General features: G+C 43.1%; 1 protein-coding gene across 3 annotated transcripts in view; it reads left to right on the top strand.

Annotated features, from left to right (window-relative positions):
* Positions 1-17097, top strand: part of LOC119505660 (spermatogenesis-associated protein 31D3-like) — a 201772-nt gene extending 184675 nt beyond the window's left edge. For 2 of the 3 annotated variants that reach the window (XM_037798509.1, XM_037798510.1), the window contains 3 exons: positions 11782-11827; positions 12447-12504; positions 12768-17097. In XM_037798509.1, the coding sequence (XP_037654437.1) occupies positions 11782-11827; positions 12447-12504; positions 12768-17073 (4410 nt within the window). In that variant the 3' untranslated portion in view covers positions 17074-17097. Of the gene's footprint in view, positions 1-11781; positions 11828-12446; positions 12505-12767 lie in introns of those variants that run through there. The other variant, XM_037798511.1, reaches the window with a different exon arrangement.
* Positions 17098-17574: the final 477 nt, after the last annotated feature.

The following is a 17574-nucleotide window of genomic DNA, read 5'->3' as shown; positions in this document are numbered from 1 at the left end:
CACTGCACTCTTTCAGTCAGAGGGCCTCAGCATCCTTCTTAAAATGTTCCAGGTAGCTGCCACCAGTTAGTCAGAGTTGGCACAAGAGGTGAAAGCTTACCTTCCAAAACTGATTTTATATATTTCTAAATGTGAGAGTTTTGTTCCACCTTTGTTTTTTTTTTCCCTTTGGCTCCTCATGTGGTAATGGATCCCGGCCTTTAAGACAGCAACTGGGGAGGCCTGGCAAACCAAGGCATTCTCAGCAGAGCGCAGAGCATGAGCAAAGGTGTAGCATCTATGAAGTGAACAGAACTGAGGAAAGCAGTGGGCATTGCGAAGTCATATAAAATGAGCTTGAAATATCAGAGAGGAGTCAGACAAGACAGGTGAATGTAATTTGGATGGTCAGTGATTTCCAAAGGTTGGTGAGCATATGTCATTTTCAGTGGATGGCAGATTCATGTTTTTTGATCATTATTATTATTATATATTTTAGCTTTATTTACAAAAATTCTCTGCTTTCATAGAAAGTATTGGTGAGAACAATGGTAAATTTATTTAAGTAAAACAGCTGATTTAAAGAAAATTATTAAATAAATGATGGGTACCAACAATATGCAGATATGGCAGGTAAATTGAAAGAGGTACTGAAAGGACTGAGGTTAGAGAAACAGAATGGTAAGTGATAGAGAGTGCTATTCTCCTATAACAAGGAAATGTCATGATGGAAATGAGGTTTTAGGAAGATTAATTCTGCTGACCTGAACAAAGGTGTCACAGACAGGAAAAAATCCATTAACAACTAATAAATGTGAAAATGTTCTGTCTTGCTATAGTAATAAAGAATACATGTATATTATAAGGATAACTTTCTGCCATATTTGCTAATGTAATTTTCCCAATCTTTTTAAAAAAATGTGCTTATGCTAATTTTTTAATATATGAAAGTTTTAAATTTTATGTAATCTGATCAGTTGATCTTTTGCTTTGTGATTTCCTAAAAGAATTTTAAGCCTAGAAAGTCATCAAGTGGTCTTTAATTCACAGATAGAACAACTTGTTTCAGTGGACATTTGGAAAAGGATGTTTTAAATATATATAATTTTCTAATGTATCTGAGATTTATTTTGTTATACACTATGATGGATGGGTCTAAATAAATTTTATTTCTCTTAAATTCCTATGCAGTTTTTCCTGCACAAATTAATTAATAAGTCTTCCTTTTTGGTGATGCCACTTTTATCATCTATCAAATTCTTATGTGGAACAATATTGATTTCTGGTCTATCCTGTGTCCCACCTATATCTATTTTTTCCTTCTTTCGGTAGTGCCTTATTTTAATTATCATTAACTTTATAATATATTTAAAGAGCTGGTTTGGCTAGTTCCCTCTCATGACTCTTACTTTTTATTCAGAATTTTCTTTGATAAATTTATGTATTTTTGCTTCTTGAGGACATCAGAATCTAGTCATATTTCCCAAAATTTTCATGAAATTTTTGTTGGATTTTGTATAAATCATAATGGGGATTGTAATGAATTTACATAGAAGCACATTTTCAATCAACTGCTGGTGTTTGCAACTACAGAGTACAGGTAAGATTAAAGTTAATAAATCAATCTAAAATAATAAAGACATTTTATCTCAGTCACCTCTTTCACTGGAGCAGTTTAAATGCATAAATCACCAAGTTGAGTTTAATTTCCTTTTCATTTTTGCACCTGTCTGGTGGACATGCAATCCAAACAATCAAGGGTCCAAATGACTGGCCTCGGAGCAAAATAAAAGAAAACAGTGATAAACATTGGCAGTGAATGGATTTAGGAACTCTTGAGAGAGAACTCAGATTTCAACTTTTATTTCAACTTTCATTTTACTACTTGATATTCCAAATGGAGATCCACAATCCCTGTCTGTAAGGATTTCATCACAGATGTTTATATGTTTCATTTTTTCTCTCTGCCCCGACCCCCACCCCCTTTCATGCTGATGGTGCCTGTACATCCAGTTCTTCTGGCCATGGCTTATTCTTGTTACTCTTGAATCTCTCCTGACAGCAGAAAACAGTGATCAGATAGGTTGAACAGTTCAGTGGAAACTTAATCTGATCTCATCTTACCTATGTGTACGAAGCAACCTGATATGAACTGGAATCGTAATCCTGAGAATTATCTGGTTCCTGCAGGCTTTTCTTGTAGCGCTGGTGAATGATGCTAAGGGAATGTAAAGTATGGAAAACATTGTACACTTAGATTTCTTGACTTGGCTGTTGACGTGGGTATCTTGCCTTTTTGCAGGCAAAACGAAAGAGAAGTATCACAAATTCTAGATTTTCTTTATAAGGGCAAAGCATTTAAATGCATTCACGTAAGGTACTCCTTTATTTAGTAATGTCTTATTTTCCTTTAAACTAGACTTCCAGCTTTGAACCCAGATGTAAATATAGAACAAAACAAAACAAAAAAAAACAACAAAAACAAAGGCATCCTGTCAACAGAACATTTTAGCTGTAAAAGCTGAAAACCTGAAGAATAGAGTCAACATGTGATTGGTCAGTTAATTGATCTGTAGAAAAGGAATCCTCTGTATGTGACTGGCTATGGAAGGCCAGTTATGATGCAGAAAAACTGAGAAATGGTGGGAGAAAGTTTTGGAGGTGGGGGTGGGGGGTGAACATGAGAAGAGAGAAAAAACCTGACTTAAGAAAAGGGTAGAGAAAAGAAAAAACAATGGCAACATTTAGAGTTGGTGGTGCCAATATTGAAGAAGTTTATGGTAACCGCCGTTACATTGGGGGCCTCCAAGGATCCACACCTCCCAGTATTCACCCTTGTGTAGTCCTCTCCCCTTGAAACTGAGTTGGGCCTGTGGCTCTAACTAACAGAATGTGGCAGAAGTGACACACTGCCAGTTCTGGGTCTAAGCCTTAAGAAGATCTAGCAGCTCTGCTTTTGTGCTCTTGGGAGCCCTGAACTGCCATGTAAGAATGTCGTTCCTTTGCTGGCGGCGCTATACGGGGAGGCCTCGAGATTACAGGGGGAGCCAGCATACTGTCCCAGCCAGGTCCAGGCCCCCGCCCACCTGCCTGCTCAGTGAATCCACATGAGTGACCAGGCAAGATCAGCTAAGCCCAGTCCGGATCCCAGAACTGCAAACAAATAAAATGGCCATTGTTTTAAGCCACTGAGTTTTAGGGTTATCTGTTACACAACAAGAGGTAACTGTTGCTTTGCTTATGGAGAAGAGTCAGTGACTCTGCTCTGGGACAGCATGATGTAGAGTGAAGATGCGGGCTTGGGACCACAGCAAGCATGGCACACATCCTTACCTTGCTTCTTCTTAGCTCTGTGGCCTTAGGCCTGAACCTCAGTCTTCTTATCCATAAAATGAGGAAAATATTTCTTCCCTCATAGGATAGTTGGGATATGAAATGAGTGTGTTTTTGGTACATGTGAAGTACCCAGCAAACATCAGTTCCATTCCATTTCTTCCCCACTGTTCCCTCACCCCTTGAAGGGATAAAAAGTGATCTAAACTACATTAGCTCATTAAGGTACCCCTGGGACCTGTGGAAGGCAATCCTGTCATGGGTCAATTTTGTTCTCTGTGGGTATTTGATAAACAATCATTGTGTTTTTATGGATTTATTTAAAAAAAAATGATGTCAAGTTCTTGGGTCACTGCTGGAGTCAATACGCATTTGTGTCTATGTCTTAGACCAACTACACCTGCTTCTCTGGAACACCATGATTGTTTATTAGAAGAAGCTTGGGTCATCAAAGAATGCTGAAGTTACAAGGGCTTATTTTCTTGCAGAAGGCATGAAGGCATATACTATATTTCAGGTGGATTTTCCGAGAGAAAACATTCCTAATTCACTTGTTTGTGAAGTTGACTTAGGCAAAAATTACATTTTTCAAGGCAGCCCTGGATTAAAATTTGGTGAGTATCGAGCCCTTGCCTTAATACCAGAAGGCAATTTTGAGCCTTGGAAAGAAAGAAGTCCCATATTGCCTAAATTATGTTAAAACTGTACAGATGACAATTTTCCAAACTCCTTGAGAGAACACACACACATACACGCACACAAAAGGATTGTAGAGAGAGGAAATAAACCTACCTTTTATTTGTAAAATGAGAAAGCCAGACTAGAAGGTCCTCCAAGGTCATTTCCAGCTCTGTCTGTAGGAGTCGTCTCACCTCCGGTGACCGCATTAACTCTTAATGGGCAGAGATTAAAAACACAGGTTGCTCTCCAGCAAAATGTTAATTGCAGAGCTTTAATTAGAAAAAGAATCAAAATGCTCTTTGGGTTACATTTTGTTAATTTTATTTTTAACCATGTTTTTATTGTTTCCATTTTATTTAAAAATACAAAGACCTCAATTTGCCAAATTGCTACACACTTTTCTTTGCCATGCAACTGCCCTAGCAAGTTACGCTGAAGCAATTTTCTAAAATGTATTTTTAATGAGAAACTTAGATCCCTGAGATTTGTCTTCAAAATTTTTTTTCCTTCAGCCTGTTATAGGGCTCTGGAGTTTTCCATACCTCGGTGCCAAGAGCATGGCAAAGGAATCCGGTTCAGTTTAGTAATTACCTCGTGTTAGTCTAATTCAGAGTTGTTTTTTTCTTAATGACTTAGGAGAGCAGTTTGACTACTTTGATTCTGGTAATAAAAGTTTCAATGGGGAGGGTGGGTGAATGCCCATGTAATGTTTAGCCTATTAAAGTGGTCATTTTCAAAGCTTTTACAGAGTAAATTTCTTACCAGGGATTCCAAATAAGGGCGGGTCAACTTGGAGGAAAGCATGAGAAAATAGGAGAGCTAACGTAAGTCCAAGAGAATCCTTCCCCTCTCCAAATTAGGTCCCATGATAGAGTAGACATTTGTTTTTAACACGCAGTGTCTACCCACCTCTCAGTGCAGGAGGGAAAGTTCTTTCCCAAGAGTCTTCCTCATGTGCTCCCAGGAATGGTGACTCTGTCTCCAGGCTTCACAGAACACACATTATGCTGCAGTTTCTCAAACTATCTGTGGTGAAGGACCAGTTTGCTTTTCCCCTTCCAATCCACTGTGAACTTGTGTAAAATATAGTAAAAATAAATTACTAGAAAAATGAAACAAAAATCAGAGACATACACAAATACAAGCCCCAGGTTTTGTTTCTTTTTTAAATATGAGATTAAATTATTTGGTCTAATTGCGTTACAGGTTTCTAACCACCCTCAGCTTGTACACTTACCTGGTCATAGACAGTCCTAAGTAGTGTGTGAACAAGCGCTGGTCCATGGACCACTGCCTTAGCACTGACTTAGGCTAAGCCAATTGTGTCACCAGTCTGGTTATATGTTCTTATGACCTAAGCTGACCCCATCCACCTGAATGTTGGAACTTCAGTTAGCAATGCCGGGGTGATGATTCTCCCTTTTCCCTTGCTAGAAGCCATCTTGGGACCATGAGACAAGTGGGTGATGAATACTGAGATACCATAGCCAAGGGATAGTGAATGAGAGCCTGGATCTACTCCTGCATGATGGAATAGCTAATCAATTAAAATTTTTGCTTAAGCCGGGATGCATCTGGTTCTCTCTCATCTGCAGGAGAAAGGTATCATTTGATGCAGTCATTAATTTGTTTATTTCTCCATGGACTCTCAACCAGCTTCTCTTTTGCCAGTTATCTTTCCAAAACACAGATCTAGATATGCCATTCTTCTGGTTATGAAAGCACTGGATTCCCAGTGCCTTTGGGGCAAAGTTCAAGCTTCTTCAATAGTCATTCAGTCTTTTCACCCTTGGGGATCCCTAAGCTTTAGTGTGAGCAGACATGTACTTTGATAGATGTTATAGGTTTGCTCGCTCCCTTGGCCTGGATTACACTTCCTTTTCCCACACTCTTTTCTGATTTGTTAAGAACAGAACCTTGGGAATATATAAGGCATTCATTAGTCTTAGATAGTCAGCATTATGTTATCACCATTGTTCCTGCAGATTTAACAGCTAATTTTTAGAGTTTTGGCAGGAGAGCAAATCAGTGCACCCAGGCACTTGATAAAAAGTCCGTTTAGACCCTGATTTGAGAATTCTAAGATGACTATACTGCAGAAATCTCAGGAAACAACAAGCTTAGACAAATTGTTATTTAAAAATGAATAAGCAGGAAACACAAAAACTTGTACATGAATGCTCATAGCAGCATTATTCATAATAGTCAAAAACTGGAAACAACCCAAGTGTCCATCAACTAATGAGTGAACAAAATGTTGTATACAATGGAATATATCTGGCCATAAAAAGAAATGAAGAAGTCATATGTGTTACAACATGGATGACCCTTGAAATCATTATTCAATGTGAAAGAAGCCAGATCCAAAACATCATTTTGGTGGTTTAAAGCTCTGTGTACCCCAGAAAAACATGTTCTTAAAGTTAATCCGTTCTTATGGGTATAGGACATTTAGATGAGGCTACTTCAGTTAAGGTGTGTCCCACCTCAGTCAGGATAAGTCTTAATCCTACTACTGTAGAGAATGAAATTCAAACACAGAGAGAGAGATGCCACAGAAGCAAGGAGCTGAAATCAACGAAACCTGGATGAGAAGGGAGAGACCAGTAGATGCCGCCATGTGCCTTGCCATGTGGCAGAGGAGCCAAGGATCTCAGGCAGCCAGTCTTCAGGGAGAAAGTGTTGCCTTGATAATGCCTTGATCTGGACATTTTCCTGGCCTCAAAACCATGAGTGAATAAATTAGCATTGTCTAACCCGACCCATTTCATAGTATTTGCTTTGAGCAGCCTAGGAAACTAAAACAATCATATATTGTATGATTCCATTTATAGGATATGCCAAGAATAGGTAAATCTATAGAGATAGAAGGTGGAGGGCTGGGAGGATGCAGGGGTTGGGGTTTGATGGATAAGAGGAATAGGATTTCTTCTTGGGGTGATGAAAATGTTCTAAAATTGTGGTGATGGGTGTACAATTCTGGGAAGATACTAAAATCTACTGAATTGTAAATTTTAATGAGTGAATTGTATAGTATGTAAACTATATCTCCATAAAGCTGTTAAAAAACAACAACCTGAGACCCTCAGAAGGCTCATCTTAATTGGCACCAACTCTGAATTCAGATTTCCCTGACCCTCTCTCCCCCATCCTCTTGGCAGAAGAATTAACTGGTCTTTTATCTGTCTTCCCATTATATATTATTGCTACTTCTTTTATAGTTCATATCCCATTTTATCATAGTTGTTTGCAGGTCTGTTTTACTTATTGAACTCTGACTTGCTTGAGGGCAGAGGCAATGTCTTTCTTTGTTGATAATTCTCCAATTCTAGAAATCTTACTAGAGCACAATAAAAGTTTATGTGAATGAAGGACTTCTTACAGCTACTATTTTTAAATACAGTTTTATAGGATTTTGCCTCAGAATCTGTCCTTCAGGCTTTCAGGATCCTGAAAACAGCTAACTCCATGTGGCTCATTCCAGAGATGTGGCTGAGGATAAGGGTGAGAATGCATTGAGGACTGGCCCTAGGAAATTGAGGATGTGTGAGAATCCTAAACTCATGGCTTACCTGCACTGAATCTTCTCAAATAGTATATTACTCGAGTAGAGCTTTTGGAAAATACTCCTCCTTGGAGACAGTCTTACCAAGTGCAGTGTGAAATCCAGACCAGACTTCTGTGGGTGATTTAGGTCCATGGGGAAGATGTCATGGGGTGGGAGGAGAGGACCTTACTCTACGAGAAGCCCCACCATGGCTGCCTGAAATTTTTTGGTGGGAGCTTTATTATAGGGCATTAAGGGCATTATATGTAAAATGTGTGAAATGTGTTCCTGGGAAGGATAGCATTTTAAACTATTCATTTATAACTTACTAGGAGTGATGTGTAATATAGTTCTCAAAAGCAGTTCTTAAGAGGGAGACAGAGAAAAACTATAAAGGCACTGGTGCTAAAGGTAGAAAGGAAGGGTGCCTAAGAGGCGAAAGGGTACCAAAAATAGCTTTCCTTTACTTCCCAAATTTGCCAGTATTTAATGGATAAATATGAATATTTGTAGCCACAAAACTGCCTTAATTCTGGGGCTATGGATTACTTTTAATTCTAAGTAGTCACTTATTAATATTGTTGAAAATAAAAGAGTTATGAATACAGAGGATTTAGTAGTTAGGGCTCTGCTTCTTGCTGTGTGATCTAGGAAAGTCGCTTAACCTCTCTGAACTTCAGTTTTATTCATTGATAAAACAGACACAGTAGTAACTGCTTTGCTTACCTCACAGGGTGGTCATGACATTCTACCGAGATCACTGAAAATAAAATGCTATAAAAGTTAAACAATTATTATTTTTAGTTGATGTCAGTGTAGAAAGAAGTTCCATGAAGCTCTCACTCATATCAATGGAACTTATTTTTGGTGGTGGAAAAGGAAACAAACAAGATTGTGTCTTTAGTACCTTGTTCCTTTAAATTCTGAAAGAGCTTCTAGCAGGTTGTGAAAAGTAATCTTATTAGCATTTGGGGAAAAGTCTTTTTATTGAAACTCCTTGTATGTTTTAACTCAAGGCACACAAATCTATGTAAGGATATCTAGCTGTGATGGTTAGGTTCATGTGTCAGCTTGGCTGGGTGATGGTACCCAGCTGTCTGGTCAAGCAAGCAGTGGCCTAACTATTGCTGCAAGTATGTTTGTGGCTGCTTAATAAACGAACAGGCTGGTTTATTAAATCATCAGTCAATTGGCTGCAGCTGTGACTGATGACGTCAATGAAGGGCATGTCTTCCACAATGAGAGAATGCAGTTGGCTGGATTTAATCCAATCAATCAGTTGAAGACTTTTAAGTGACAGAAGCATTTCCTGAGGAGTTCATCGGAGTTGCCACTTCGTTTCCTGAGGAGTTCGTTGAAGTTGCCAGTTTGTTTCCTGAGGAGTTCATCAAACATCTTCATTGGAGTTGCCAGTTTGCTGCCTGCCCTACAGAATTTGGACTTGTGCATACCCACAGTTGCGTCAAACACTTTCATAAATCTTATATTCATAGATATCTCTCATTGATTCTGTTTCCCTAGAGAACTCTAACTAATGCACTAGCCAATGAATGTCATTGTAAGAGAGAAAAACTGTCCCTTGACCATCTTCTCAAAGAATTGTTTATTAGCATCAGAAATTGGGGAGGGTAGAGCAGGGTTGCTTTCCTCAGGTGAATTATGTGTTTGAGCAGTTACAATTCACAGGGCCTGTCCCTTCTCTGATCTCTTCTAGAGATCACTTGGCATTGAACGAAAGCTGCCTGGGAACCTCTTCCTGTGCAGTTTTATACTTCTTGAACTGTGGAGGACTTATCTCTGCAACAGCACCACGAGGTCCTTGAGGGCAGAAACCATGACTTAGATATTCTTGTGTCTCCTTCCAGCAGTAAATATTTATTAAATGAAGACTTGGCTGAGGCTGCATATCAAGGAGAGGAGGAAGTGGCACCTCTGGGCAGATCTTATCAAGACAGGTTACCTGCTCCTGCATAATTGAAAGGCCTGGTGTGAAGGCTGTCTTACCCCTTTGCCCCAGATCAAATAACAGTGCTAGGCCATGGGTGTCCAAGAGTTTCACAGTTTAACAAAGGCTTGAGGAATTAGGAAACAGTTCGGAGGGCAGCTATTGTGATAAAAAGTTTAGAAAATAAGTTGTTAGGAAGAGAGGAAAAAATATTGGGATTAATTAGGCCTGACAAGAGGAGCCTGAGTAAAGTGTGATACGCAGATGGTTTTCGGACATTTGTAAGGAGATTTCACAAAGTAGTGTGTCTCAGCCTTTCTTTGTGGCAAGAAGACATTTTTACAAGGCACATGAGGGGGAGGCTGCTCAAGACTAAATTCTGCCCCAGCTCTGACACTTCCAGGTCCCACCTTGCCACCCCAAAGACTTAGGGGATCGACAGCTTAGCACACTGTAACCCATCCCTGACTTTGGGGGGTGGGGAGCGTCGGACCTGTTAGGAAATTGATGTGGAAGACAGGGACTGTCAGTATACTAGGCAGAGTAAGACTGAGGTGAAAATTACAAATGAAATATTGAAATAAAAGGAGGAAATACTTTACTCTTTGATTTGAAAATATGGGTTTGTCAAAGGATAAGTGTGTGTATTATGTGTGTGTACAACGCATGCCACAAAAGTCTTTGTGAAGCTTTATCGTCATTAACTTCAGAAACATTAAGTGCTACAAACTTACTGTCCAAAAAATCACTTGAAGGTTTAATTATTTACATTTCGTTTATACTTAGTTTTGTGAATTCGTAACGTTAATGATTTGAGTTAGCCCCTCTGACTAAAAACTGTAAAGGCTGACTGAAAAACATTTTTTAAAAATTTATTATTTAATTTTCACAGAACTAACTGAAAAAGAACTTTATGTTCTATATCTGGGTTGATATAAGGCGAGAACATTGTGTAGGAAAGATGGATGGGAGGCTGTGTAAACCTGAGTGTGTAAATGCCTCGGGTCAAGCAAAAATTCCAGGTCGTACTTCAGACTTTCAAGGCAGTGGAATTGGTGGGGTTCAGGGTCTCCAAACAGTCAGCAGGGACTCAGATAATGTCTGAGTTCCAGGTGGAACAACAGGAACTTTCGCCAAGGTAAACAGGTGATATGATAAACAGGTGGGGTCAGAAGACAGGATGGCAGAGTATTGGGGAGGGCAGGGGAGGCCCCAGGAGCAGTGGAGGGAGTTGGGGGGCAGATGGCGGGGGAGGGGCTCTGGGTCCCGCCCCCACCCTCACAACCCCTTTGTGATTCTTCAAAGCTCTGTGATGCGGGCCTGGAGCTACTGCTCTGAGCCAGGACTCTCAGTGCTCAGTAATGTGAGGCCGCAGCATACTCAACTATGGACTGCGTTCTCACCTTCCTGAAGGATTATACTGAACCTCTGCTGAGCTACAATTGGAGTTTCTGGGATACTGACCCCACCTACAGCATCGAGTGTGGGGTGGGGTTGGTCCTTCTGCTCCTGTGCTACCTAGGGCTGAAACTACTTTCAGTATTACTGTGGAAAAACAAAGACGTCCAAAGAGTAAGGAACCCTGGGCCAAATTCCAACAGAGATCCTCTGTTGTTTCCATTTCTATTTCCCCTTAAGTTTTTCTGAATATAATATGGTGGCTCAGAGAGAGGCCTGAGATAGGAAGTCTGAGGAGAGAATGTAATAACCATTCTTCTAATGGAAGAGAGGGACTAAGATTTCCATCTGAAAGTCAGACTGAGTCTGGGGCAGGGGTGGGTTTCCAGGGTAAAATCCAAGCACAGGGATTCTGTGGTTCTGGACTGGATTGTTTAGAGTTATGTGTCCGCCAACACTTGGTCATCAGCCACTTTCCCTTATTGGGTGTCCTTCCCTCCTTGGAGTTGGGCTGCTCAGGAGAGCGGTGCTGAGCCCCTGAGTGGAAGTTGGAGCCTGAGCTCTGTCCTCAGGCCACAGGGTTGTATCTGAGGAGGCAAAGAAGTGACTCTTGCTCTCAGCTTCTAGGCCCTCCTTGACCAGTTGACTGCTGGCTGAGATCATCGGGGTGGACCTCATAGACATGATGTTTCTTTGAGTTTTTTCAAAGAAGGAAATATTGAAAATATTTCATCACCTTTAAAAATAAACAAAAGAACCACAGAGTTCCATTAATCAAAATAGTCATATTGTTTGTGGATAGTGAATGTGTGCAACTTCCCAGAAAGAGGAGCAGGAGAACTAAGTCCCAGCCCTTACTTTTTTTTTTTTTTTTCCTTTCTCTTTTTCTTTTTCTCAGCATCGGGGCAGAGCCAAGAGGAGGAGGAAAGGTGGAACACTGGAAGGTAAGGCTCTGCCTATTCCTCCTGAGCCCTCCAAGGGAGACCCTTCCTCTGCCTCCATGAGGGCTCAGTCCACAGTCTCTGAGGATGTCAGTTGCTGGACACAGTGTCTCTCAGCAGACAGAGCTCTCAGAGGAGAGGCTCATGGGAAGGCAGTCAGAACCCAGGGCCCTTCTCAAATTCCCTGCTCTGCCCATCCATGGGCGTGAAGCAGTGATGTACCTGGGCAATGGGTGTAGTCCAGTAGGTGGCCATGTGAGACACAGAGGAAGGACTACTGGTTGGTTTGGAGTCTGGACTTCTGTTTTCTGTCTTTAGACAAGTACTTGCCAAATGCTCAGATTCCTCTTTGAGATAACCACTGGTCTCTGTCCCTCACAGAACTGTTTTGAGCATCACATGGGATAATGTATGCAAAAGCACCTTGTGAATGATAAATCAACATACACATGTGAGCCTTCTTACTGTTTTCATTGACCACCTCACCTTGTCTACTGACTCTTGGGAGTTTCAGAGTGTAATCTCACAAAGGTCTTCCATGAAGGGACATCTACTTAGCTTCCTGTATGATCCCTACGCTTCTACCTTCACCATGGATAACCTTCCTCTCCTGGTTTCCCAGGTTGGAGAGCTTACCAGAAAGAAGAGGAGGAGACAAGGAAGCTGCTTTCTATTCTGAGGTGATTAGTCTTTCCACTTCTTTCCTGGTCCCTCTTTCTAGCAATGTTTCTGCCATTCTGGGACCTCAGTGAAGCCTGGGTTGACATGGGAGGGTGTAGCCTTAGGAATGTGAACGTGAATGTGTATGAAGGCCTTGGGGAGAGGGCTATCAGGTAAGGTATACTGTGAAGTTATGGATGTGGCCCCACCCCTGCTAGATCAGCAGACCCTCCTTTGCTTGTTCTGGTCTTGGCTGCAGCTTTGTGCTTCCTGTCTCCTGCAGCCCCCTGGGCCAGCATCGTGATTCCACCTATTTTCGTCAGCTGTTATGTCCAGATCCCTTCTGTGAAGTGTGTGAGAGAGCAACTGCTGAGGTCAATTGGCTGCTGTTTGGGGAGTCCCTGGAAGATGGTGCTCGCTCTTTGTCCTCTTTGACTTCCACAGTTCCTGTGACTGAGTCATCGATCACTCTGACCTCCACCCTCTCTGCAGACCCTCCGGCAGACCTAACACCAGTCCCTCAGCCTGAGCTCTCTTCACCCTTTACCATTCTCTCACCTGACCTGATGACCCCCTTAGTTGACTTTCTTTCACCCTTGCCACCGGGTAGCCCTCTGCCTCCAGAGTCTTTTTCTCCCTTGGATTCCCCCCAGTTGCCAATGGACTATTTTATCCCCCAACCGCTTGCCTTTCCCCCTCTACCACCATATCACACTCAAAGAGTGGATCCTCTTCTCCAACCAGAGACTGCTTTGCCTCTGAACACCATCTTTGCATTTGATCCCACCCACTCTCAGGATATCAACATTGCACCAAATTTGTCCTGTGCAATGAACCCCACTGATTCATTTGCTTATTATCAGGCGCCACCAACCCTGTCTGCTTCATCACCGTCAGACTGTGCTTTAACTGTGACTCAATCTCCATCAATCTCAATCTTACTGAAGCCTCTCCCAGAGAACTCATCTCTAGATAGTCCTGCTGGGTTGGCTGCTTATGTCCCATCAGTGACAGGCATTGACCCTTCAGGCCTGCCTCTTTCAGAATTCTCCTGGTGGCAGGCTCATGCCCAGGATTTTTCCCCTTCCACCTTGGGACATCGTGATTTCCAGCCAGGGCTGCTTGCTGTCCATTCTCCAGAGGCCCTTTTAGGGGGAGACCCTACAACAAACCATGTGGAAGCTGGTGACCTCTCTTTTTTTAGTCCTGATGTCTTGACCTTTCTGGAGAGACAAGTCAAAAAGAGAGGAGATTTCCTGATGTGGAAGGAAAAAGAAAAGAAAAACAGACCTTTTCCAAAACAACTTAGGACAGACTACCAACTAAATTCTTCAGGGAGAATGTTAAATTCAGTTGCTGATAAGCAGGACTCAGCAGCTTCCCTAAACTTCTGGAGCACCAAAGGCAAACAGGAAGGGCTGATTCACCAGCAGTCCCCATACCCTAATACCTTGGGAGGCCATTTGAAGCAGAGATATATCCAACTCTTCTGGGGTCCCCCTTCTTTGCACAGTGAGTCCCTGATGCCTACTGTCCTGGTCTCAGGTGGCTGTCCTCCAACCTTTGTCTTCAACAGAATATCAAGTGCCCCAGCAGTCCAAATTGAGGATAGAGACTCCCCACTACTTGCCCATTCCCTACCTCTGTCCTTGCCTAAGAGGCAGCCTCAAACTTTGCCTGAAACCCTGTCTGAATCCCACCCCCTACATCTCACTCAGGTCCAGTCCAAAGCCCACCTGCAATCTGGGCTCCCAAATCTATCCCCTTCTTTCCCACCCCAGATTAGGGGCTGTGGAGTGTCTTTCCACAGACTCCAGAATGAGGCACAGAGTTTCAAGCCAACTGACATTTTCCACCTAGAGTGGCATGTGTTGCAGAAAAACCAGGATAGTTTGTGGGGTGTACCCACTGTGGTCCAAAGATCTCAGGAAGCCTTTTGTCCTCCAGCTCCCAACTCTCCTCAGTACCACCGGGCCTCCCAGGCTCATGTTCCAGTCTCCATTGTCCCTGGACATTTTCCTCTCGATAGTGAGATCCAGAAGAAACTAGAGCACCACCTTCGAAAGAGGCTCATCCAACATCGTTGGGGCCTGTCCCGCAGGATCCATGAGTCTCTGTCTCTTTTGAAGCCTCCGGCTGAACTTTCAGAGACGTCTGAGTCAAAGAGTAATTATGGACTCTCATGGCTCTCTGTGTTTAAGCGTGAGAGCAGCAAAGATCTAAAGAGTGTTGAATTGAGCCTCTCTGGAAGCTTCTATGAGAAAAGCTCAGAAATGCTTCAGCTAGAGGAGGACAGGGAGATGGGTCAGGAATATGGATTGGAGAATGGCCCAAAAGACCATGTGTCAAGGGACCCAGAAGTTTCCTCAGTTAATGATCTAGAGTCTGACTCTGAGAATGACCCAAAAGGTCATATGGTGAGTCTTTTAGGGAATAATTCAAGGGCCTCAGTTGTGAGCTTAGAGCAGAAGAAATTGGAAAATACTCTGAAAGTACATTTGAGCAAGAAGTTTGAACAAATCAATGAGGGTAGGATCCCTGTGTCTGTGCACTCTTCGTGGCATGCTATCAAGCAGACATTGCCTCGTCCTGCAAAATCCCACACCCAAATGAAACACAGAAATCAGGCACAATGGGTGGAGGGAGTCTACTGCCTGAATACCTCTCAGGAGCTTTCCTTCATTGATTCCACCACACAACAGATACTGGAAGCCCATATGAAAAAGTTTAGTTTGAGGATGATGTGGGGCCTTCCCCCCAAGGTCCTTGAATCCATAAAAACCTTTAAATTGAGAGAGGCCTCATCCTGCTCCTCTCTCCATTCCAGCTTTCCCTCTCCAGTCGCCCTTGTTTCTGGGGTGGACTCCAAAACTAAGGTTTCTGAAACCTTTAGAAGGAGAGCTCAAACTTCTCAGGTTGATGAGGTGCTACCGACAATTTCAGTCCCCATCCTGGAGCATCCTCTCCCTGCCACCTCACTTGTGGGCAAGGAACGACAGGGTGCCAAGAGACAGTCACCCTCTGATGTCGATCATAAGGTTGCCGAGGACTCCAAGACAACTGAGGATGGCAGACTGACGCTTCCGCCCCTCACATATAGCACCGTAGACAGCAAGAGTCAGAGTGAGACTGTAACAGCCAATAGACACAGCCCAGAGCTGCCTGCAAGTCAAGACAGGGCTGGACATAAACCAAGGGAACAGCAAGTGAGTTCCAGTGATAGAGAAGAAATGCTTCAGGACAAAGGGATGGTGGAGAAGAATTTAAAACAGGTTTCCATTTTAAATGTGTCCAGGGAGATATTCAAAGCCGAGGAGCTCTATGCTCAGCAATCACAAACTAGTGATGTCTCCCAAGAGAGAAATATGAATACCAGTGACGTAGGAATTACCTTGACCACTGAACATACCCCATCACCAAGAATATTGGTTCACCGAGACCCTGAACTATCACACCTTAAAAAACAACTGTTTGGAGAATTAAAGTTTAAAGTGGAGGCCCAGGGGCGGAGACTGGCTCAAGGCTATCTCATGGACACGTCCCCTGCCTCAGAGAGCTTGTCTTCCAAGGCCTCACTGCCTCATGCTCAGAGCATCTCTAGTGGGGACAAGGCTGATTCCCAGGTGCTGCATGTCCACTTGGAGGACAGAGGGATTAGCGTGGAGCAGTGGCAGGAACCTTGGGTCCCTAAGCATGTTTTAGGGAAGTGTCAGGATAAGAATTTTCCACCAGCTGCAAAGAGAGTGAACCCTCAGAGACTCGAAACAGGAGAGCTTGGTGGAGGGGATGCAGCGTTGGGGACATCGCAAGTCAGAAGGAAGAGTTATCCTGCTCAGGCCAGGAAATTACAGGAGACCCTTGGGAGCAGGTCCTCTCAGGGCCTGTCACAGATGCAACAGTCTCCTCCTGAAAGTCCTTTCAGAAAAATGATGAAGCACTTTTTGCAATGGCTTCATCCTAGGACAAAATGTAAAGAGCATAGAAGTTCTCTGGAAAAAGGCAGCTCAATGTCAGCCTCTGTGCAGACCAGAGGCCGGGTTAAAAGTAGAGCTGGGACGACTGAAGCTCAGAATCTCATGGTAGACATTGGGAAGTTCCTGGAGGAGAAACTGGGGCATAGGCATGGAGGAGATACCACCTGTTCCCAAAAGTCCCTTCCCTACCTGATGAAGTTTGGGGAAACTCAGCACAGGGTGCGACAGAAGTCCCAGGCAGAGCCCACCCAGGGGCATCCCTTCAACCACAGGGCTCCCTCCCATAAAGTGACAAGTACTGACACCAGCAGCCAAACAACTACGTTTGCTGGTCCGAGACGTCCTACATGTGCTCGGTGGATCAGAGACAGGGGCAGATGTCCCCAGAAAGTTGCGGGACTCAAGGACCAGCTATTGTGTCAGAGCTATCCCCCATCCATGCCCCACAGGGATCCTGAGTCCCTTCCAAGCCCCACCTCCATGTCTCAAGAATGCCAGGTGCCTCAGGCCGCCTTCACCACTGCTGAAGGCAGCTTCAGAGATTTGTCTCTCCTATCCAGGCGGAAAATGAATCTCCAGCACTTCCAGGGAGGAAAATCCCTCCTCCCCAAATAATTCATTCCTTGTTGAGAATATTGATCCTCTCCAATAAATGTTTCTTCTAATAAGAATGGTGTCTTCTCTGTGTACTGTGTTTGGGGCATGTGTTTTGGGTATCTCAGGGCTTGTGTTTAGGAAGAGGAAGGAGTTGGTTTAGCTGCTAACTGATCACCTCTTTTGGCTTCTATAAAGGGTGACCAGTCACCTGTAGCTCTTGGTGAGGAACAGACATCACTTGTCCCCAAATGCCTCTTCCCTTGCTGATTAAGTATGAGGAGAGGGACTCTGTTTCCCACCTTAGTTTAGACATAATGAAAATGTATAGCAACCCACACCTTCCCTTTAACTGCTTCATGTCTTTTGGAGCAGTAGTGAAGACAGGTTTTCCATATCTGAAAGGAGTCAGGGACAGGTATGTTTTCCAGAAAATAGTGGCTTAATTGTTTTTTAGAGGAAGTTGTCAATGTCCAGAGGATCACAGCTGGGTGGACCTTGAATGGGGGTGTCTGGAGGGAT

The sequence above is a fragment of the Choloepus didactylus genome, chromosome 10, assembly GCF_015220235.1.
Source record: "Choloepus didactylus isolate mChoDid1 chromosome 10, mChoDid1.pri, whole genome shotgun sequence".
Taxonomy (NCBI): Eukaryota; Metazoa; Chordata; class Mammalia; order Pilosa; family Megalonychidae; genus Choloepus; species Choloepus didactylus.
This window is presented reverse-complemented; position numbering and strand designations above follow the sequence as displayed.